This window comes from Octopus bimaculoides, chromosome 2 (assembly GCF_046866305.1).
Source record: "Octopus bimaculoides isolate indiv1 chromosome 2, ASM4686630v1, whole genome shotgun sequence".
Classification (NCBI taxonomy): domain Eukaryota; kingdom Metazoa; phylum Mollusca; class Cephalopoda; order Octopoda; family Octopodidae; genus Octopus; species Octopus bimaculoides.
In genome coordinates this window covers 100,207,426-100,232,450 of record NC_142929.1, presented here as the reverse complement: position 1 = coordinate 100,232,450, position 25,025 = coordinate 100,207,426, and the positions used below count along the sequence as shown (strand labels likewise).

Below are 25,025 nucleotides of genomic sequence, written 5' to 3'. Positions count from 1 at the left end.
TCATCCCAGCTTCTCCTTTCCATGCTACCACTGTCATCCAAGTGAAAGGCAAAGTCTGATATAGCTTGACCATAGTGATATCGTAACTCACCTCTGGAGCTGACTGAACTGGAGTAATGTGAAATAAAGTGTCTTGCTCAAGAACACAACACAGCCTAGTCCGGGAATTGAACTCACTACTTCATGATTGTGAGCCCAATGCTCTAACCACTGAGCTATGCACCTTCAGGGTTCTATTATCAATGGAATTCTAGCCATAACCATTTTGCCTGTTTTTGTTTTTTTTATTCACTTATTCTACCTAGGACTACAGTATCGAATGTGTCTTTCGTTTTTGAAGATGTGTTACTTGAGAGAAGTTTAGCTGTTATTTTATTCCAAGCAGATCAAGTCTGACTTGTTAGCGTTTATGATGGGATGATGTAATGTGAAATGAGCTGAAGTACAGTTTATGATAAAAAGAAGTGTGGTATTATGAAAGTATGATGTGGTAAGTGGTGTGGCATATGTGAAATAGTATAATGTATGTTGTTGTTGGCACTCCGTCACTTACAACGTTGAGGGTTCCAGTTTATCTGATCAACGGAACAGCCTGCTTGTGAAATTAACGTGCAAGTGGCTGAGTACTTCACAGACACGTGTACCCTTAACGTAGTTCTCGGGGATATTCAGCGTGACACAGTGTGACAAGGCTGGCCCTTTGAATTACAGGCACAACAGAAACAGGAAGTAAGAGTGAGAGAAAGTTGTGGTAGAAGAGTACAGCAGAGGTCGCCACCATCCCCTGCCGGAACCTCGTGGAGCTTTAGGTGTTTTCGCTCAATAAACACTCACAACACCCGGTCTGAGAATCGAAACCGCGATCCTATGACCGCAAGTCCGCTGCCCAAACCACTGGGCCATTGCGCCTCCACAGTTTGATGTAATGTAGTGGCATACAGCATTTTTTTTTTTGGTGCATGTACTGATGTGATTATTCAAGACATGATGTATGGTGTAATATAAGATAAAAAAAAATTTATCCAACTGAAATGCAATTTGATGGAAAGTACAATGACAAATGTTCTGTGCTGTTTGTAATAATAAAGATTGACTTACATGTATCAGGTCCAAATACTATGTTTTTTAATAGTTGTACTTTCAGAGAGCTGGAACTTGCATGCAGTGCATTTTTCATTATGTCTGTCCCAAATTGTGCTCGGAATCTATGAAATAGATTCACTTCATTAGTTGGATTATCAGAATCTTTCCATAAATATGTACATTTAGTGATTCCTAAACATAATTTTACACACACACACACACACATGACAGGTTTCTTAAAGTTTCCATCTACCAACTTACTCGTGATTACAGAATTGTATATGCAGTACTATGCATATATATATATATATATATATATATATATATATAATTTGCAGAACTATACACAAATTGTCTTCATGAAATAAGACTTGCATACAGTTCTACCGATTACATTGGGGCTATTTAAATAGCCCCAATATATATAATCTTTTACTCTTTTACTTGTTTCAGTCATTTGACTGCGGCCATGCTGGAGCACCGCCTTTAGTCGAGAAAATCGACCCCAGGACTTATTCTTTTTGGACGCCTAGTACTTATTCTATTGTTCTCGTTTGCCGAACCGCTAAGTTACGGGGACATAAACACACCACCATCGGTTGTCAAGTGATGTTGGGAGGTACAAACACAGACACACAAACATATACACATACATATATATATATATATATATATATATGACGAGCTTCTTTCAGTTTCTGTCTACCATATCCACTCACAAGGCTTTGGTCAGCCCGAGGCTATAGTAGAAGACACTTGCCCAAGGTGCCACGCAGTGGGGATGAACCCAGAACCATGTGGTTGGTAAGCTAGCTACCTACCACACAGCCACTCCTCTGTGTGTGTGTGTGTGTGTGTGTGTGTGTGTGTGTGTGTGCATGGCTTTGTGGTTAAGATGTTTACTTCCTAATCATGTACTCTTGAATTCAGTCCCACTACACTGCACGTTGGGCAAGTGCCTTCTATAGCCCTGAGCCAAGATGTCACTTGTGCTATTACTCCGAGTTTCCACATGTGAACACTTCCTCAGACAACAAAATTCCACATTGTAGAAAATCAACAAGCTGTAGACAATTAAAAGTGGTGGAAAAATATAAAAGCCCATTAGTTGAAGCAAGTCACTTGATTAACATATTGATTAAATCCTCTACATGATCACTCAACCTGCCAGAAATAGTAGCTAAATATCCCTCAAATTACACCTAACCATCTTCAAATAAAGGTCAAGTTGGATATTATGTTATAGATTTCCCTATCTACACTGCATTTCATATTAATGACATAACATCTTTTTTATTCTATTTAAAAACTGTTTGTTGGAATTCAACAAAATTTTTATAGAATGATGGTAACAGTTCTATACATGTGGCATGTAAAAAATGTGAGGTTCTGTAAAACAACACATAAACTACAGCTATTTCCCAAATTTATGTAAACTTTCACTGTTTCAAATTATTAGTGAGGTGCAATTAAAACTTGTGTAAACAAGAAAATACTAATTTAATTGTTTGATGTACATACCAAAATGAGCACATACAGTCATAAATATGGAAGAAATGATAGCTGAACTGGTAAGTGATATATGAGCCTTTGTTTGAAATAAGTTGGAAAAGGCGCAGGTCCATGGAAAATGCTAGTTTTTGGATCTCCTCTGATGTTATATCATGAGATACATCCACTATCACCTGCCACAGTTCATTCTTGCTCCTAAAGTGGCATCCATTCTGGTAAATTCATTGCCTTAGAATATTCCACAAGTTTTTCTATTGAGTTTAAGTTGGGAGAACAGGCAGGCCACATCATCTTCCAAGATCCACAGAAGCCTAATTGTTGAAGATACTCTGTAGTTTCCATTGCTGAGTGCAAGGGCACATTATCTTGCATGAATATTATGGTTGTCTTGAAGGTGGTCCTTTGCTTTTTTAACCAAGTTTCAAGGTGCTCCCTCAGAAAGGCTATGTAAGCATCCATGGTCATTTTAACACCATCAGGCTCTTTCCAAGGACCAACCATAATACCGCCAATAATACCTGCTCAAATCACGATACCTCTTCTCCACTTGTTGGCATCTCAAGTGTTGATGACAATTTCATCCATTTACAACCCATCCCTTGCCCCAACCATCAGGTCCATCAAGAGCAGCACAAATTTTGTCCGTAAACAAAACTTTTGCAAAGTTGACCTTCATGTTATCTTCTGTCCATTTTAGGTGATTTTGTATGTATATTTGGTTTAAAAGTGGCCTTTTAACTGATATCACTGGTTTACTGACTTTTTCCAGAAGATGACATCAGGTAGTTCAGGACACAGTTGTTTCACCAATGCACTTGAAAAGTTCTCCACTTGTAAGACCTGGGTTCTTTACAGCTTCATGCTTAATTCGTGACAGAGAACATTGAGAAATAGCTCTCAACTAACCTTTGTTGGCTTTCATACATATCTTTGTAAGAGCTGTAACAAATTTTTTCATAAATTGATGACATCTTCCAATTATTTTAAATATTTCTAATGTTGATTTACCTTTTGCAAGTTCAGAAGTAATAACAGATTTCTCTGAAGCAGTTAAGTCACATTTACAACCCATAATTACACGATTGTCATTCATTTCGCCCTTTCAAAGCCTAGCCAGGCTTATGGGCCCGGTTTCCCAGTTTCTCTGGTGTATGTGTTCCCCCTAGCTGGATGGGACGCCAGTCCATCGCAGCATTACTCAAGAAACAGCAAGAAAGAGTGAGAGAAAGTTGGGGCGAAAGAGTACAGTAGGGTTCACTACCACCCCCTGCTGGAGCCTCGTGGAGCTTAGGTGTTTTTGCTCAATAAACACTCACAACACTCGGTCTGGGAATCGAAACCGGGATCCTCCGACCGCGAGTCTGCTGCCCTGACCACTGGTCCATTGCACCTCCACACGATTGTCAGACCACTCATTGATAATTTAGAACACTGAAAGCTCATGGAAATCATGCAAATGGCCCCAGTTTGTTTACACTTGTGCAAAACCTCGTGTTTTTTACACACCACACACATATAACTGTTGCCATCATTCTGTGGAAATTTTGTTGAATTTCAACAAGTAGTTTTTTAAATAAAATAAGAAAATTTGAAACACAGTCTATATGAGAAAGTAGTATGATTACAGCTTTGGTCTTAGACTAGTTTTATCAAACTGGCCTGGAGCTAAATGACAACAACAATGTAGATTATACAATCAAAGAACATCATCATCATCATCTTTTAAACATTCATTTTTCCATGCCTGCATGAATCAAATGGAATTTTCTATCGTCAGATACACTTACTGCTTACTCTCATCTGATCCTGAGCGAGGTAATTTTTCTTCATGGCCAACTATGCTTTCATGGATGACCAGAAATGAATGACACTACGTGTATGATGGCGACGCTGCTTACAACTATCACACACTATCAAGACAAAGAGACAGAAACGCGCGCACGCACGCACACATGCACACACACACACACACACACACACACACACACACACACACACAGCAAGATTCTTTCTGTCTACCAAATCCACTCACAAGGCTATAATAAAAAACACTCGCCCATAGTGCCATCCAATGGAACAGAACCCAAAATCATATGGTTGGGGACTGAACCTCTCAACCATATGGCCATGTCTGTACCTAACAATAAATGATAAATGGTGCAAACGAGATAATTTATAAATAATTTTCAAATACTCTAGTAATTTAAAATAAAGTAAAAAAAAAATACAGTAATCCCTCGACTATCATGGGTGTTACATTCCAAACCACCCCCAGTGATAGGTGAAAATCCACAGTAGAAACAGTACCGTACTGCATTTTTTTTTTATTATAAATGCAAAACAACACCACAGAGGAATCAACATAAGCTTAAATAATAAACCATAATAGGTGAACCGTGATAAGTGAACCCTGATATGGCAAGGGATTACTGTAATAAAAATAGATGGTAACTGCTTGACAATTGAAGGGAATTAATCATATACATTTTTTCACCTATGTACAATGCATCACAGAGCCCTGCAAATTATGCAGTATGTTTGATTAGGGGAAGTACAACCAAAGAGCTAAATGATGTTGATCATAGACTTTGGTGGCCCATTAGAGTAATTGTATGGAAGATGAGGGGACAAGTCAAGAATCAAGGTCAGAGTATATGAATGGGTGTGTCTAGGGGAGAAAGGGAACTCTCCAGTAGATCCTGTAGATTTTTATCCTTTTTGAAGGATCACAGAAAGGGCTCATACAAGTATTTATTTTACCAAGAGTTAATCTGACTAACATATATCAGGAGAGAAGTGCAAAAGCTATGGGCACTACTCTTTTTTTTTTCAACTTGTAACACCATACATTCTAATGGAACTTGCACTAATAAATATTTAAAATACAATTTTGTTAATACAATCAACTATAAACACAGTACTTACAAATTTGGATCTATCTGTTTGGCTTCTAGTGGGTCAACAGGTCCCAATAACTGTCTAAATCCATAGACAGCATCTTCTCGGGTCAGAACCATAAACATTGAAGGTCCACTGAAGATAGAGTAAGTGACAAACTATGATTGACAAACCACTGCATTCTTCCCATTCGTAGTTCGATGGCTGAAGTTTAACAGTTAAGACTACCATAGGATAGAACTATCTGAGAACTATCCAAGCTGGGTTACAAACAAATTAGACATTACTGCTGACCTTACTGCAAGACTGGCTTACTAACAAAACAAAGTTAGACAGACAGAGAGATTTACTACATTACAGTATTTCTGTAACATCGTGATAATATGACTAACAAACCTTCTTTACTTTAGGTATATCTAAACAAAATTAGTATTGCCAAAGTAAGGGCTTCAGAGCAAACCTTGTGGTAAATACTTTGCAGTTCTTCAGTTTAAATCTTGTGAGATTCCTTTCAGTGCCTCTGCAGCTGAAGTCTAATGATATTACATAGCATGAGTTAAAATATATTGCTTTTGTAAAATTTGATGAGTCTCTTGCCCGAGGAAGAATTGATAGCTTCATGTCCTGCATCCTACTGCAGTAACTTATAAGTTCAGGTTTCTTCTCTCATCCTAACCGATCAGACTCAGAGGATCTGCCAAAAATTATTGGAGCACTGGACAAAATGCCTTGTAATATTTATTCCAGCTCTTCATGTTCTGATTCCAAATGCCAATAAAATAAAGTACCAGCCAAGCACTGATGTTGATTTATTTGACTAATCCTTCTTACTCATTTCAGTGGTCTAATACTCATCAAATAAATTATCATTCAACTATTACTATACCAATATGCTATGCTATATTGTACTATATTATGCTATGCTATGCTATGCTATGCTATGCTATGCTATGCCATGCTATGCCATGCTATATTGTACTATATTTTACTCATCAGGTTTTCTATGCAGCAAATATAAAAGAACAGAAGAAAACTTCAACTAGGACAAATGCATATTGTTTTTAGTGGTAAATCTACGTTTCATTTATGTGACAGTTTTATACAGCACAACTATTGTTTGTTGATATATATGTGTGAGGATCTGAACTGTCTTTCTCATTTTCAGATTTATTGGAACAATTAGATGCCCTTCTGATATCTATCTATCCTATAAAAAAAGAAAACCACGGATTATTGTTTTTAAGTGTCTCACTTCACAACTTATGTTTGAGGCTGAAAATATGTTTGGAGTTGAAAATGTGAACCAACAAACTGTAAGGCTGAGTAAAAAGTAAGCAACGTTTTGAAACAGGAAATTCATCACAATATATTTCAACAATGCGGAAGTTTTATTAATCAAACTAAGTACCATTACAATCAACACATTTTCACCAACGAGTTACAAGTTCGCTTATTCCGGTAACATAAAAATCTGGAGTTCTGCAGCTGATGAACTCTATGAATACATTTTCAGCATCAATTCTCTCACAGGAAACCAGCAAGGTGCTTGAAAAAGTGGTAGGCAGTAGGAGAAAGGTCTGGGGAATAAGCTGGGTGGGGAAGAACTTAGTAACCAAGTTCCCTCAACTTCTGGAGCGTCAGTAGTGAAACATGTGTTCCAGCATTGTCATGAAGAATGAATGGCCCTCTTCTGTTGACCAATCTGGGATGGAGGAGTAGCAGTTTTACTTTCATTTTGGCAATTTCATGGCAATATGTTTCTGCAGTAATGGTTTTTTCCAGGTTTTAAGAAGTTACAGTGGATGAGTCCAACAGTACACCACCAAACAGACACCATAACCTTTTTGAAGAGCTCGAGTTTAGGGAAGTTTTTTGGTGCTTTATTTTGGTCCAAGCACTGTGAAGAACGTTTTTTATTATTGTACAGAGTCCACTTTTCATCGCAAATTACAATACGGTCAAGAGATGGATCGGTCTGGTTATGGAGAAGAAGTGATGAGCAAATTCCATATCTGCACATTTTCTGATTTTCATTCAAATCATGTGGTACCCATTTGTCAAGGTTTTTGATTTTCCAATTACATGCAAATAGCTGCAGGCAGTTTTCTGGCTAACTTGAAATTCTTTTCCCAGTTTTCAAGTGGCTTTACATGACAGTCTGTATTTGATGGTCATTGATGACAAATGAGTGTCCACCACGCTCGCAATCTCCAAGGTTTGGGTCTTCATTGAGAAATTGTTAAAACCATTTTCAAGCTGACCACTCATTTCCTCATTTCCTCACCAAACGTTTCATTGATATCACGAGCCATTCCAGCTGCTTTGCATCCTTTTTTGAAGTTGAATAGCAAAATTACTTGAATATCGCGCTTTAACAGTTTCATTTCAGATTATTGTAACAACAGTGAAAAAAATATCAACCTTAATTTATTGATGCATTTGGGCAATTCTATGTCTGTATTATCAGACAATTTCAAAAATTGTTTAAAAAAATTCAAAACTCTGCAAAAATCTGGTACAAATTCCTCGTGGTTCAAAACACTGCTTACTTTTTACTCAACCTGATATTACATCAACCATTCGTTCAGTTTGACATTCAATATCATCATCATCCTTTAACATCTGTTTTCCATGATGGAATGGGTTGAATGAATTGGCTAGCTGAAGAGCTGCACAAAGGTCTAGTTTGATTTGGATTGGTTTTTCTATGGTTGGATGCCCTTCCTAACACCAGCCACTTTACAGTGTGTGCTGGGTGCTTTTCACATTGCACCACACAAGTGCTTTTTCATGGCATTGGCATGAGTGCCTTTTGCGTGGCAACAGCAGAGGGTTCACGCAGGCCAATTCTCTTCACCAGGGGGAGTGGCCTAAATACTTCTACTGTGGTGGATGGGTCTTCTCTGTTTTTATTCATTCTCTTAATAAATTTTTTACGACCAAACAATCGCATATGATGGGCTGTGGTTTTTTTTTTAGGGATTTTTTTTAATATGCTGTGGCATGTTACCACAGTAGCTGCATAGTTGTTGGTCACTGATCAAGCTGTTGAGTAACTTCAATCTAATGGATTACAAATAACATATTTTTGTCAATTACATATTTCTTGACAAAATGTATATTTATGTTAACTGACATTTCCATGTCACCCGTTGCAGTTTTAGTACATCTGGCTAGTAAATCACAGAATTATAGAACCAGAGACACTAAGAAATGATACTGTAATGCTACATATTGGTTTCAAATTTTGACACAAGGCCAGCAAGTTTGAGGGAGGGGTAAGTCAATTACATTGATCCCAGTACTCAACTGGTACTTATTTTATCAACCCCAAAAGGATGAAAGGCAAAGTCAGCTTCAGTGAAATTTGAACTCTGATTGTAAAAGCAGACAAAATGCCACTAAGCATTTTGCCTTGTGTGCTAAGAACTCTGCCAGTTCACTACCTCAGTGTAGTGCTCTATATATCACAAATTGTTACAGTCGACAGAGTGAGTAACAAGATTAGTTTGTGTATTCTTATAGGTAGTTGACTCAGTCACTAGATAATGACGAGGATATAACAGGTATACTGTTGTTTGGGCATCTAGTCCAAAAAAGGTGCCAATGAATTGGTCAGCTGAATACAACAACAATAACAAAAAAAGAATGATATAATATTTTAAGACCTTTAAGCAATGCAGATGAGAAGTTGGGTAAAATATGTAAGGCAATGCCAATAAATAAAAACAAAGAGAAGTTATAGTATTACTATAGATAGGTTGTTTAATCCTACTATTAAATTTCGGTAAAGAGTTCTCTTATCAAATATATGAATGAAAATAGTCTTAGAGTCTGTAGAAAAAGCATTATTGTCAGCAGGTCATTTAAGTGTTCAAAATGAATACTTAACATTGTTTTTATTCAATTACCTAATTGACAGCTAAAGATTTGAACTATCAAGTTAATATTTTAAAACTGTGTCAATTCACAACAATATATCTTGTTGAAATGTCCTGATCATATTTATCTAGTAGCCACTTACATTTTGTGTCAGTCTACACGACAGTTATGATCTATATATCACTAATTAATATTAACGAGCTCTGTTTAAGAAAAAACATTTTTCAGTTAATTAATAAATATGTTCATATATTGAAATATATTTTAGTTTCTTTTGAAAGCAGAAAAGATGTTTGATTATTAATTTTCAGAGAGAGAAAAGTACCAATTCCAGAAGAAAAATAAACTCTACAAGGTATTCATAATTTATAGAAGACAGGATACATACGTCATTAAATATCTTTTTAGATCTTCATAATAAGGTTGCTCTTTCCTGTACATTTTATTTATAATATCTTCAGTTAAAACTAACTCTTTGCTGGCTGTGATCTTGAATCCTGCTTCTTCTATTTTAGTCATAATTTCCCCTGAATAAGAGAAAATCAATCAATAAAACAACAATGAAATTAATGTTTTAAAGAAGACATTTATTTACTAAACCTTGACATTTTTAGTAAACTGTTAAAATTCTATCAGCTTTGATCAAACACTATTTCAGATGCCATATATCTTATTTCTCAAATATATCTTTAGCAGGAATGATCTAGTAATTATTCTAACACCATGTATGTTTTTAATAAAGAATTTCTTTGACAAGGCATGAAAACAATTTTTGTTAGTTATGAATTGGTTGATAGAATCAATTTAAATATCTTACTTTAATTATTATCTCCATCATGTTGTTGAAGACTAAATCATTGGGTTTACTTTGCTAATCACATCCTTCCCTACAAACTGGATGACTTTTTATTCAACACTACATTCTTGCAAGTCCATCATCTAAACTGTGAAGGATAACTCCATGTTTCACAATCATCAAATTCTCTTTCTTCTCAAACTGTATCTAGTATTTTTCATCCTTTTTCAGAAGGGGATCTCCACCAACTTTGAGGAAATCCCTTTTTCTCCACTTCTCAACCAGAATAAGTCTCTAAGCAGTACTCCTATAATGATTCTGTGAAAATATCTCCACATTCACAACCTACTTTGCCTCCAACTCCACACTCTTCTCGCTAGGTAAGTCTGCTCCAAAGTTATCCCTTCTCGGGCCAGTTTACCAGGCTCATTACCATGCACACAAATACCTGTGGTGTATGCGTGCGAGTAAATGTAATCGGCTTACCTCGGTTTTCCTTCCAAGTACAAGTCTGTCCTGCGGTATCTGATCCTCGCGGCTCACCCGACCCGAAGAACACTAGAAATAGCAGCTGCTTCTCCCAACACCTAGACGATCGCTTGGCACATCCTCTCCTCACAACAACCCCTTTCGAAAAGGGCATGAAATCCCGATTGAGGCTCCCTCTGCCCTTCTTCCTCTTCCGGTCAGCTCGCCGTTCCGGTCAGTTCATGGTTCCGATCAGCTCCCCAGTCGCTGACGTCATACCACAATACCAAATGTGAAAGTACTCTCAATTACTTTAAATCACCAATCCTGACACTATCCATTGCATTACCCTGAAACAATATAGCCCAGATACTCATCAAATTCTCCAGTCTCTCTCTCTCTCTCTCTCTCTCTCTCTCTCTCTCTCTATATATATATATATATATATATATATATATAACTGAGAATGTGTGTCCCTTTCCAAAGAAGAGCAGCCTTTCTAACCCTGTCAACTCCTGGCCTATAACACACACTTCCAATGTCTCAAGAGTGATGGAGATCATCATTAACCATTTCAATCTTCTCCAGCTCCTTCTGTCGGTCTCTCTTCTAAATAACTGCCTGTACAACTTCTGTGAACCTATATCTACTGGAGACCTACTCTTCCATATCACTCACTAGTTAATCTTTCACTCCTGAGAAATTTGATGAACATAGTGTTACCCTCAGCATCAGCAAAGCTTTTGACTGTATCTGAGATGCGTAACTCTCCTATCAAAACTGCCTGTCTATGGGTTCTCGAATTTATGACACTTTGCCAGAACAACTATTTTGACATGTGCTAATGGTGCTGCTACTGACACATTATTTTAACTTCGATATGCCCCAGGGCTTGGTTTTGTTCCCCATAGTCTTACTCATATACATTATGTTATAAGAGAGAACTGTAATATGTGAATCAAAGTATGGTTCACTTCTCTGGGTTAACTCTGAGATATGTCCTAACTATCTGACCTACTACTAGAACCTACCGCTAATTGTCTTTCTAGCTTGCATGTTTACATGCATCTGCCCGCTGCCACTGCCCGAGGCCAAAATGGCCCATGTTGCTCCTACTTCTCCCACATCTTCAATCCCTCTTCCTCTTCTGGCAAGGCCTCTCAGCCATTGACGCCACTGCCCTTTCCTTCCAGTTCACCTCATTCCCAGACATTACAGCCCTGCTTGTTGCCACTTACAACAATGCCCACTCCTACATAGATGACGTCACCCTTTATCTTTATAATTTTCTATACTCAAACATCAAACATCCGCATGTAGTTCAGATACCTCAAACACCCTCCAGGGGAGTTGTGCCAACATTGTTTCCTTCAATAGCAACAAAACACAATCACTGAACATATTAAGAAAACATCACACCTCACCCCACTAAACATGAACAACACACACCTGGAACACACAAGGTCACAGCAAATTTTTGAACCTTTCCTCCTCAGCATAGCAAAGACTGTATCTTAAAGAGTGACCTTTCTTTTCAGAACCAGAAAATACTTTATCCTTTATCAGCCACTAAACCTCTACAAAGCTTATGTGAGATCTACATTAGTTAACTGCACTGATATCTGCCTCACAAACAGCCATCCTTGACCACATACGAAGAAAAACCATTCAAGAGGTAGGCATGAAATCATTCACAAACACACTCCAACCACTAGTTCAAAGATATAATATTTCATTTCTCTACCTTTTTTTTCCCACTACAACAGTGACTTCTGCTCCTCAGAGTATGCTGGTCTTGTATTACTTATATTCAGGCACTTTCAGTTCACTTATTTCTCCTTCAGTTGTCACCTATATGGTATCCAATCCACCAGCCCCTATACAATATCCCCATTCCTACATTCTTAGAATGATTGTGGCCTGGAATTTCCTCTCTGCACATATTTTTCTTGCATCCATCAACTTGTAATATTTTAATGGCTTCAATCTCACCTGTTTGTTGTCAGTCACTAAACAGCTCTTTATAGCATCACTTGACTTGCTAGAAATAGCTTCAAATCACACCCTACCATCTCAAAAAAAATAATAAATAACCAATGGGAGGACATAGTGTGTCTGAAAAAATGTTATAGTTTTGACTAGAATGCATTTGATCATTAGTCTGCTAAAGCAGCCAATTTGGGGCTAAGCAATAACTACATATTCAGTTGCATGGTTCATCCTCTTATGGTCATTCTCTTCATCATCATCATCATCATCATTTAATGTCTGCTTTCCAGGCTGGCATGAGTTGGATGGTTTAACAGGATCCAATGGGCCAGAGGACTGTGATGAGCTCCAGTGTCAGTTTTGACATGGTTTCCACAGTTGGATGCTCTTCCTAACCCCAACCACTTTGCAGAGTATGCTGGATGCATTCTCATAACACCGGCACTAGTAAGGTCGCCAAGTAACTTGCAAACACACACACACACAAAAAAAAGATCTATGACTGAGCGGGATTGTAGTAAAGAGGGAGGTGGCATTATGCCAGATTTTGAGGGTCTAAAGTATGACAGAGGGGCAGGTACAGGTGTTTTGCTATAGAAGAGATACATGTTTCCTCTGTGTTATGTAAAGGTGAGTGGGATTAACTCAGATTGAAACTTATAAAAGGTAATTAATTGAACTTTAAAGTTGTGAGCAGAGTTAAAAGCAATAATGGAAACAATATAATTGCAATAAAATTCTTGCCCCTACTTTACAGTAATAGTCCCCAGAGAGTATTAATGATGTACCTTTAGTGCCAAATGCTTCAGGTTTAATAACTGCAACAGTCTCTTCACGTGGAAAGAAGAAACTGATCTCTTTCTCAGCATCTGCTACTGTGTCGGATCCATGGATCAAATTCACATCAGTTTCTGGGACCACAAACTGAGCTCTCAAACTGAATTTGAAGTAAGATAAGTAAACAAAGTAAACAATAAGTAACAAAGTAAACAATAAGTAACAAAGTAAACATTTCCTCAAAAGATTTCTCAGCTTCTGCTTACAAAAGAACCTTAGGCATTTGACATCTATTTCAGTAACATACAACTAGGGTTTTTTTCCTTGAGCCCTAGAACTCATAAAGCTGGTTACTCAGTTTCCATGACATACATGAGTGACTGAGATCACAACATTCCACTCAATGGGACACCAGTCTGTTGCAGGGCTGATGGCCAGCAATTTTGAGTGGAGGGGGACAAGTCAATTGCATTGACTACAGTATTTGACTGGTACTTTATTCTGTTGGTCCCAAAGGGATGAAAGGCAAAGATGACCTTGATGGAATTTGAACTCAAAATGTAAAGAAATACCACTGAGCATTTTGTCTGATGTACTAATGATTCTGCCATTTTGTCATCTTATGCTTTTTATTAGACATCAGAAAATAGATTTCCTAAATATTTTTTGCTATTTTTGTAAAGAATTTTTAAACAGATATAGGCATAGGAGTGGCTGTGTGGTAAGTAGCTTGCTTACCAGCCACATGGTTCTGGGTTCAGTTCCACTGCGTGGCACCTTGGGTAAGTGTCTTCTACTATAGCCTCGGGCCGACCAAAGCCTTGTGAGTGGATTTGGTAGACGGAAACTGAAAGAAGCCTGTCGTATATATGTATGTATGTATATGTGTGTGTATGTTTGTGTGTATGTGTTTGTCCCCCCAACATCGCTTGACAACAGATGCTGGTGTGTTTATGTCCCCGTCACTTAGCGGTGCGACAAAAGAGACCGATAGATTAAGTACTAGGCTTCTAAAGAATAAGTCCTGGGGTTGATTTGCTCGACTAAAGCCGGTGCCCCAGCATGGCCACAGTCAAAAGACTGAAACAAATAAAAGAGTAAAAGAGATACAAAAACTGATGAGACAACTGGTGTTTACAATATTCTTTTATCATTATGTTTGAATTGACTCAACAATGAAGATTATTAGGATTATAAGAAACATGTATTAAATCAAGCAGAAATCTAAATGATTCATTCTAGTTCTATTTATGCCTAATTACCAAAAACATCTCTATTCTCGTTGTATTGATAATGATGTCATTGACTAAAGTTCCATAGATTCACTAATGGTAGATTTAATGTTTGGAATTAGAGAATCACTTATTTATACTAAGTGAGGGTTAATCTTAGGTTGATAATATTTTCATGAATAAAATGATAAAAATAATATTAGACAAGTGAGAACTCAATACAAAGTTGCAGGATCTAATAGTTTTGTTCAAAACCTAAATTAACTTTTCGTCATATTGCAAATATCAGTTTTACTCATCATCGTTTAACATCCGCTTTCCATGCTAGCATGGGTTGGACGATTTGACTGAGGACTGGTGGACCAGGTGGCTACACCAGGCTCCAATCTGATTTGGCAGAGTTTCTACAGCTGGATGCCCTTCCTAACATCAACCACCCTGAGAGTGTAGTGGGTGTTTTTACGTGCCACCTGCACGAAGGCCAGTCAGGCGGTACTGGCAACTGTTCATAATGATCTCAACATTCATAGCATTAAAGTGGCGTGACCTGATGGATGGTGGAACTGAAGTTGAAATGTGATTGGTGATTAATCCAGCTTTTGAGTAAATCTATTTTCACTAATGTGAGAATTATGAGAGTCTCTTTCTTCTTTTTGTTTTTTGCTTTGTTTTCTTTTTTTCTTTTAATGTTTAATCAAGGTAAAACTTTCACAGATTCTCCAAGACAATATAACAACAACTGCAAACATGTAACTTCGGGGAAAACATGAGAAAGAATGGAATTTTAGTCGGTTGATGCTTGGTAAAAAAAGGACTGAGAGAAGTGAGTATAGGGCCAAGGGAGGGAACACAGTACAAAAGATTAGAGGAGAAAGGCAAGTGTGTCAAGGGAGCTTGAGTGAAAGTGGAATGCAACTAAATTACTCTGAGGAGCAGAGGTGATTGTAGTGGTAGTGAAAAGACTGTGATGAGATGAGGAGACAGCACATCTGCAGACTAGAAGTTGGGTGATTTAAAGGTAGGAGAGGGAGAATATGGTCTAGGACAGGGGTTTTCAAACTTTTTGACTTGCGGACCTCTTTATATTTCAGGTTTTACCTTATAAACGCTTATGAAATTTATACATAAATATTTGCTTAAAATAACATATATTTTTACATTTATTTATTTAACAAATAAGTTTATTGCCAATTAAAAGATTTTGATTAAAAAACATATATAAAATCAAATTGCCCATAAAAAGTAATTGCTAGTCCACGGACCCCCTGTGGTCCGCGGACCACTGTTTGAAAACCCCTGGTCTAGGATATTCATATATCAAGATGCAACAGCAGCAGCAGCAGCATTGTCCAAAATATAAAAACAATATTCCATGAATGAAAGGTAGCAAGGGAGAGATGGCAGAGATGTCAAGCTGGCAGAATTGTTAGAACATCAGACAAAATTACTCAGTGCTATTTTTCTTTTATGTTGAATTCAAATCCTGCAGACGTCAACTTTGCCTTTCACCCTTTCAAGGTCAATAAAATAAAGTACCAGTCAAGTTGATGTAATCTACTCGCTCCATTTTCTCAAAACTGCCAGTCTTGAGCCAAATTTAGAAACAAAATAGAATTTTAGGCAAATGCAATGTTCACAAAAATTATCTCTTTATTTTTGAGCGAGATCGTTGCCAGTGCCCCTGGACTGGCTCTTGTGCGGGTGGCACATAAAATACACCATTTTGAGCGTGACCATTGCCAGTACCGCCTGACTGGCGTTCGTGCGGGTGACACGTAAAAGCACCCACTACACTCTCTGAGTGGTTGGCATTAGGAAGGGCATCCAGCTGTAGAAACTCTGCCAAATCAGATTGGAGCCTGGTGTAGCCATCCGGTTTCACCAGTCCTCAGTCAAATCGTCCAACCCATGCTAGCATGGAAAGCAGATGTTAAACGATGATGATGATGATGATGATGATGATGTCAATTTCTAATCTGTTTTGTCTTGATGGGAAGAAGCCTGAAGGATTCATCCTTTGCCTTTGGGCTAGAGGAAGAAGCTTCACATGGGATTCATTTGCTCTGCAAATGAATCAGTAGTGATTCATTTGCTCTGCAATAATGATCTTAAATACTGTAACAGGAGCATGGTGGGAGTTACAACATCCACAATTGAATAGAATAAGACACTGTAATTCCATAATCTGTCCACATTTTTCAGCCTGTGAGTATTGAGACATTAGAGGTGCTACACTGCTGCAAAGAAGTTTTTGATTTTGTTAGTCACCTACCTCACTGAAATATCAAGCTGTTCTATTGCCTCAGCCTCATAATTACCCATGAAACGCCATGAGTGCTCTGGGTGTCTCAAAAATTTTTAGAGGTAAGCACCAATTTCCCTTGGGGCAATGTATAATCAAGAGAGTGAGCATGCTTCTATTTTGATTATTATTTTTTTTTACTGATTTCCATGCCTGCTTTCTTATCCATTTCCTTATTGTCAAATTCCTTACTATAATTCGTTCTAACAGAACATCCACCTTTAAGTGGGCATAAATATTACCTCTCTTTATTAGTACTGCCTCTGTTGCTAATATATATTTTTTAACAAGCTCACTGGCTAAATGTGACACCAGTGCCTGTTCTGGCACTGTTTTTCTATATATTGCTGGCAGGGAGATGAGCCGTTGCCATCTCTTAGCAGTCAAGCATCCATCATTGATGAGATCAAAGAAGGTCGAAATCACGCGATCTGGTGGTCTTGGCACTGGAAGTGGCAGGGGTTTATCTCCCTGCTAGCAATATAAATAAGAGTGCATTTTGCACCAAAAGCAAATATGAGAGTTTCTCTCATGCTATCTATTACAGTATAATTTGTTCTAGCAGAACATCCATGCTTCAGTGGGCATAAATATTCCTTACTTTTGTCATTAGGTTCTTTCATACTGAATAAAATGTAATTTTATCTGCTAAAAGCATTAGATATTTCTTTTGTATATTTGAAGGTTAAGGTCTTACTAAAATAGAATTTATAAAATCATCCTTCAACATTTACAATTTTCACTGACTTTAATACTAATAAACCACCTGATACTAATAAACCACCTGATACTAATAAACTGGGTATGAGACATCTTGGCACAGTCATTTTGGTTGTGCTTATTTGGAGTTGCTGACTTATTTCATATCAAGCAGTTTAATCTCTCTCTCTCTCTCTCTCTCTCTCTCTCTCTCTCTGTGCATTTGCCTCTAGCACCCAAAATACACTTGCCAAAACAGACTCAATGTTCAGTCAACTATGTCAAATTGTTTACACTGAAGCAGCTTCACCAAATCATCTCATTCCACAATAAACCACCAGATATCTGAACTTACCTATTAGGAGCTGTTTCAAAAGCATCATGTTTATCTGGAGGGCCAAGAATCTCTTTCCATTTTGCAACTGCATCTTCTCTGGCTAGTCCAAGGGCTAAAATTGGGCCACTGAAATGTAAATAGACAGAAAATTAATTTGCATTTATTTCACAACAAATAATATTTACTATGTCAAAGAGTTAACAACCTCAACCTAAGTCACAAATGGTATTGTTTGTTAGAATATAACTATATACTAAGATGCTATACCAGTAATGTTGTCTGCAATAATTTTCTGCATACCAAGATCATCAGTATACACTTCTAGATAACAAACTGATCATATGTTCGTATGAGAAAACAATAGAACACTGCATGATCACTTGATGTGCAAGAAATAGTAGCCAAGTATTCCCTCAAATAACACCCTACTGTCTTAAAAGGGACAGGACACATTGCATAACATGGTCCTTGATTCAGTATGTCTATGAATCAAGTTAGAACACCTGTGGTCATAGATTTGTTTAATACGGACTGACCTAGAGCTAAACAACAAAGTGAATTTGTCCATAACAATATACTTATGCTGAATTCCTTTACTTTGCTTAACTTATTATTTTTTTTTTGCTTTCAAGTTGGGACCTGACTGATAATTACACTCCAGGCCCTCTCCAGCTCAACTCCTCTCTTACAGGCCCTCTCCAGCTCAACTCCTCTCTTACAGGCCCTTCTCACAGCTAGGAGAACCCAAAAATATAGAACAAAGAATATTAGTCAAACTCAATGAAAAACCATCAGATTTAAATGCAATATTTATCTGGTGCATGGCTCAGTGGTTAAAGCATCAGGCTCACAATCATAAGGTAGTGAGTTCAATTCTTGGACTGGGCTGTGTGTTGTATTCTTGAGTAAGACATTCTATTTCATGTTGCTCCAGTAGAAATGAGTTGTGATATCACTGGTGTCAAGCCATATCAGCCCTTGCCTTTCCCTTGGATAACATCAAGGGTGTGGAGTGGGGAGGCTGGTATGCATGGGTGATTCAGAGGGGAACTTTCTAGGTGCAATTTCATGGTCATTCATGAGTGAAAGGAGTCTTTTACCCTTTACTTCTTAGTAGATGCCACTCCTATTTTATAGTTTATACATTCATTATAGGCAATTACTTATCCTGCTTCAAATTTATATGCTCCAGAAATTCTTATACAAACATACCACATTTTCAGAAACATGAGTGAACAAAACTGATGCATAGGAAATAAACTGATAAAAAATTTGAGGTTGTTTTACCTTGTCATTTCTTCAACCAAGTCTTCAAAATAGTCTTCCTCCACAACATGGCTGTAAAATTCTTCGATGTCACTTCTGCACAGTGCAATTTCTTTTTGAAAAGCAATTTTAAAGCCAGCTTCCATGATTTTTGCAATGATCTCATCTTAATAAGACAAAGTGATGAGACAAAATACATTGGGAAAACAGTGAAATATTTGTCACCAAATATTATTTCAACAACTGACAAATCTAGTCGAATTAGGTAGATGACGTTTTCATAGAAAATGTCCCTAACAAACAATGAGAGATATAAACCTAGACAATTAGGGAAGTTCTACATAGAGGGTTGAATTAGTCATAGTGTGGATACCATCATTACTGTTGTCTTCTTTCTATGTTGCTTTTGGAAGGGATATAGTCATTCAAACTAATCAAAAAGCCACTCAATTTCCTTCAAATCAAACTCTTTAATGTTTTACAAAAACAGGAATAATACACTAGAGAAATTCATCCAACTTATACTACATCTAATTAAAAAACAGAGCTGGTCACACCTGGAACACCTTTGATTTTAGGTGTGCTGAAGCAAGCAGATCTGGGTTTAAACAAGTCACATGATGATTCTAACACACTCATCATCACTGTTGAACATGCTGGATATCACTGATACCCAAACACTTATAAAATGAAGTTCTTTTTAAGCAGACTGCTTTCTGCAACCTGGAATGTCAGTTGTTGTTTCATTTCAGGTGGCCCTGATTTAAAAGACTTCTTACCAAAAGTATTTTATCCATGACTATTCCATCTTTTTAAGAGTATCAAATATTATATTCTACCATGAGGAGGTTCAGGCCTTTTTGCTTTGTGATAGCTTGCGTGTTTCATCAACTCTGAGAGCTATGCCAGTAGCTCCTAGTAGAACCTATCATATTGGACAGGTCAAAGGATGGAGGCCAGACTAATCAAACTTATATGGACCACCTCTTCACAGAGGTAAAAATAGGGGTAGAATTCTGGTTTAAGCACCCTATATAACCTTTCATAACTTTTTTATTTTTTTAAATTTTCAGAAAAGTTTTGCAAATTTGTATTCTACACATGGGAATTCATATATTCAAATATTTCTTTTTTTATTTTTCAAATTTTTTTTTTTAAATCAGAATTTAACATACAGACATTGCAAATTTTTTGCATAAATCCCAGCAAGAACCATTAAATATGTTTATGGAGAGAAAAATATTGAAAAACCTCAATATGTCAGAGTGACAAAGAAACGAGGAAGGTATTAGATGGCTGTGAAATATACTAAAAATAACAGCTAAATGGCCCTTAGGTTACACACGAAAAAATTTTTTCTTCTTGATTTTTGCATAGTTGTATGAATTCCTGTGTGTAGAACATGTATTCGTAAAAGTTTTCTGAAGATTCTAAAAAACAGAAAAAAGTTATAAGGGGTTGTATGGGATTCAAAAACTAGAATTTAGCCAAAATAGGCTTGTTTAGAGCCAACGTAAAAGCAAAGGTCCAAAAATATTGATGACAGTTCAAAACCAACAAGACCCAAGAAAGAAAGGCCCTCCTTTAGGGAAACATACGACACAGTGCAGCAACATTTAATACTAAGACAAAACTAAAAAAAAGCAGAGATCCAACTGAAGAGAAACAGAAAAGACAGACTAAAGAGGGGAGAGGATTTTCTGCAAATTCATACCTGTCGGCTTTGTTTCCTAGAACTTTTGGGAAAATGAATATTTTTAAATGAAAATTTCAACTAATAACTTTCAGAATGTGTAGATTATGATTATGTTGAAATTTGTTTGAAAAATTTATTTCACAACAAATTCAAATATAATTGGAATGTACACAATCTGAAGCGTATTTATAGAAAATTTCATTAAAAGATATTTTATTTTTCAGAAAGTCATGAAGAAAGAAAGTCATCAGGGCACATATATGAAGGCATGCTGCAGCTAACTCCACTTGGTTACTGAATATCATTGCACACGTGTTACCAGAAGTCCATAGTAAACATGTATTATTTTACATTATAATCATATATACATGATGGGCTTCCACAGTTTCCATCTACCAAATTCACTTACAGGGCATTGGTCGGCCTGGGAATATAGTTGAAGACACTTGCCCAAGGTGTCATACAGAGGATCTGAAACCATGTGGTAGCAAAGCAAGCTTCTTAACTACAAAGCTAGGCCTTGCATGTTTCTTTTTCACTTGTTTCAATCATTAGACTTAGGCCATGCTGGGGCACTGCCTCGAAGAAATTTAGTCGAATGAATTGACTAAAATTTTGTCAAAGTCTGGTAATTATTCTATCGATCTCTTTTGCCAAACCACTAAGTTACAGGGATGTAAGCACACCAACACCAGTTGTCTATCAGTGATGGGGGAGACAAACACAGACACAAAGACACACATACATATGTATATACATATGGGCTTTTTTCAATGTCCCTCTAGCAAATCCACTCACAAGGCTTTGGTCAGCCTGAGGCTATAGTAGAAGACACTTGTCCAAGATGCCATGCAGAAGAACTGAACCCAGAACCATGTGGTTGGGAAGCAAGCTTCATACCACACATCTACACCTGCACCTATAAAAGGGTTAATTCTCAATTAGGTAAAATGTTGGAAATGTTGACATGTTAGCACATTGTGGCAAGACAGGAGCTGATAACAATACCTTTGTATAATATATAAGCATCAGGACGAATAATAGCAAGTGTTCTTTCAATGGTCTTGGATTTTCTGTGAGATAATTTGCTACTTAACTGAGGAAAGAAAAACCCAAGTTCTCTGAAATAATCAAGAAAAATTAACAAAATTTTTGTTTAAAATGACATTTAATAGTAAAGATATGGATAAAGCTGGAATGCTTTGATGAAAGGCCTGTTAATAGGGGCTAACATTGGTGGGTAAGCAACCACAACAATAACAAGTTGTTGTTGGCACTCCGTCGCTTACGATGTTGAGGGTTCCAGTTGATCCGATCAACGGAACAGCCTGCTCGTGAAATTAACATGCAAGTGGCTGAGCACTCCACAGACACGTGTTACCTTAACGTAGTTCTCGGGGATGTTCAGCGTGACACAGTGTGACAAGGCTGACCCTTTGAATTACAGGCACAACAGAAACAGGAAGTAAGAGTGAGAGAAAGTTGTGGTGAAAGAGTACAGCAGGGTTCGCCACCATCCCCTGCTGGAGCCTCGTGGAGCTTTAGATGTTTTCGCTCAATAAACACTCACAACGCCTGGTCTGGGAATCAAAACCGCGATCCTACGACCGCGAGTCCGCTGCCCTAACCACTGGGCCATTGCACCTCCAATAACAACATATCACCTCCACATTCCTCATCAACACCACCAGCAGCAATTTACTGAATAGTTAATCTAAGCAAACTCTGACTAAAAAGTGTACTGAAATGTATTATAATGCAAAGATATTTACCTCATAGCTGATGATTGACTATCACTCCCATGCAAAGCATTCATGAACCCCCTAGATCCAAATTTGGCACGCAAACTGTAATCAAAAAAAGGAGATAAGGTTTACAGTAAAGATTCACTTTCAATTGTCTGCATATCTTGTGTGCATTTATGTCTGTGTATATAGTTTGTGTTTAAGAAAGCAGCTGTGTCTAGATATTAAGTATGTGTGCATTTGAGACATATAAAATACTTCTACCTGGAATATATAAGCAGATCTGTCTGAGGCATGTGTATGTATCATCTGTATGTTTCTGAGACCTGTGTATGCAAATTCCTATTCAAAATTATAAAGCCACAGTTTTTCTAAAGTTATTTAGAAATTTAACTCCATATTTAAGTGGACTAATGGGCATAATACATTGTAAATAGGTATTTCATGAATACTTTGAAATGTAAACAAACCTTGTACCTTTATTATCACATTACAAAACCTGATTTTCCCATTTTTCCTAGCAAACCAACACTTCAAAACTATAAAGCCACTAATACATTTTCAATTCCTTCCAGAATGTTTCAAAAAATATTTGACTCGCTTTAGATACAAATAATTACAGAAGCATCAAGCTGTTAGATCAGGTTATGAAAGTTACAGAGAGGGTCATAGCCCAACTAATTAGGGAGCGAATCAATTTAGATGAGATGCAGTTTGGGTTCGTGCCAGGTAAAAGCACTACTGATGCCTTATTTCTAGTGAGACAGTTGCAGGAGAAATACCTAGCTAAGGATAAACCTCTGTACCTGGCTTTCGTTGACATGGAGAAAGCCTTTGACAGGGTCCCCCGATCCCTTATCTGGTGGTCAATGAGGAAACTTGGGATAGAAGAATGGTTAGTGAGAGCTGTGCGAGCCATGTACAGAGATGCTGCCAGTAAGGTGAGGGTTGGAAATGAGTACAGCAATGAATTCCGGGTAGAGGTAGGGGTCCACCAAGGTTCCGTCCTCAGCCCCCTCTTATTTATCATAGTCCTCCAGGCAATCACAGAGGAGTTCAAGACAGGTTGCCCCTGGGAGCTCCTCTATGCTGATGACCTTGCCCTAATTGCGGAGTCACTATCAGAACTAGAGGAGAAGTTTCAGGTGTGGAAGCAAGGTCTAGAATTGAAGGGCCTTAGAGTCAACCTAGCTAAAACCAAAATCCTAATAAGTAGGAAGGTAGATAAAACACAAACCCCTTCAGGTAGATGGCCCTGCTCAGTATGTAGAAAAGGAGTAGGTAGTAACTCTATAAGATGTACCCGGTGCAAGCTATGGACACATAAGAGGTGCAGCAACATCAAAGGCAGGTTAACTAGGAAGTTAGTTTTTGTTTGTGGCAGATGTTCAGGTGCAATAAAGACTGTAAACAAACAGGAAACAACTTCTATCTCATTCCAGGGTGAAAAACTAGAGGTAGTCGATAGCTTCCGCTATCTGGGCGAACAAGTTAGTAGTGGGGGTGGGTGCGCTGAAAATGTAGCTGCTAGAATAACAATAGCCTGGGCAAAGTTTAGAGAGCTCTTACCCCTGCTGGCGACAAAGGGACTCTCACTCAGAGTAAAAGGCAGACTGTATGACGCATGCGTACGAACAGCCATGCTACATGGCAGTGAAACATGGGCTGTAACTGCTGAGGACATACATAAGCTCGCAAGGAATGAAGCCAGTATGCTCCGTTGGATGTGTAATGTCAATGTGAATACCCATCAGAGTGTAAGTATCTTGAGAGAAAAGCTGAACATTAGAAGCATCAGTTGTGGTGTGCAAGAGAGACGATTGCGCTGGTATGGACATGTGGTGAGAATGGATGAGGATAGCTGCGTGAAAAAGTGCCACACCCTAACAGTTGAGGGAACCCGTGGAAGAGGTAGGCCCAGGAAGACCTGGGCTGAGGTGGTGAGGCAAGACCTTCGTACACAGGGCCTCACCGAGGCGATGACTACTGACCGAGACCTTTGGAAATGTGCTGTGTGTGAGAAGACCCGGCAAGCCAAGTAAGATCGTTGCCAGTGCCCCTGGACTGGTTCTTGTGCGGGTGGCACATGAGATGCACCATTTTGAGCGTGGCCGTTGCCAGTACCGCCTGACTGGCTCCCGTAGGATTTTCGAGCGAGATCGTTGCCAGTGCACCTGGACTGGCTTGTGCGGGTGGCACATAAAAGACACCATTTCGAGCGTGGCCGTTTTCGTGCGGGTGACACGTAAAAGCACCCACTACACTCTCTGAGTGGTTGGCGTTAGGAAGGGCATCCAGCTGTAGAAACTCTGCCAAATTAGACTGGAGCCTGGTGTTGCCATC

General features: G+C 38.0%; 1 protein-coding gene across 4 annotated transcripts in view; it reads right to left on the bottom strand.

The window, feature by feature from the left end:
• Positions 1 to 25,025, bottom strand: part of LOC106868177 (thioredoxin domain-containing protein 6) — a 56,467-nt gene that overhangs the window by 2,453 nt on the left and 28,989 nt on the right. For all 4 annotated transcript variants that reach the window (XM_089347291.1, XM_089347290.1, XM_089347289.1 and 1 more), the window contains 8 exons: positions 22,710 to 22,784; positions 21,946 to 22,058; positions 19,263 to 19,407; positions 17,994 to 18,101; positions 13,417 to 13,565; positions 9,764 to 9,902; positions 5,521 to 5,628; positions 1,099 to 1,205 (listed from right to left, as the gene is read on the bottom strand). In XM_089347291.1, coding sequence (XP_089203417.1) covers positions 1,099 to 1,205; positions 5,521 to 5,628; positions 9,764 to 9,902; positions 13,417 to 13,565; positions 17,994 to 18,101; positions 19,263 to 19,407; positions 21,946 to 22,058; positions 22,710 to 22,784 — 944 coding nt within the window. The remainder of the gene's footprint in view (positions 1 to 1,098; positions 1,206 to 5,520; positions 5,629 to 9,763; positions 9,903 to 13,416; positions 13,566 to 17,993; positions 18,102 to 19,262; positions 19,408 to 21,945; positions 22,059 to 22,709; positions 22,785 to 25,025) is intronic.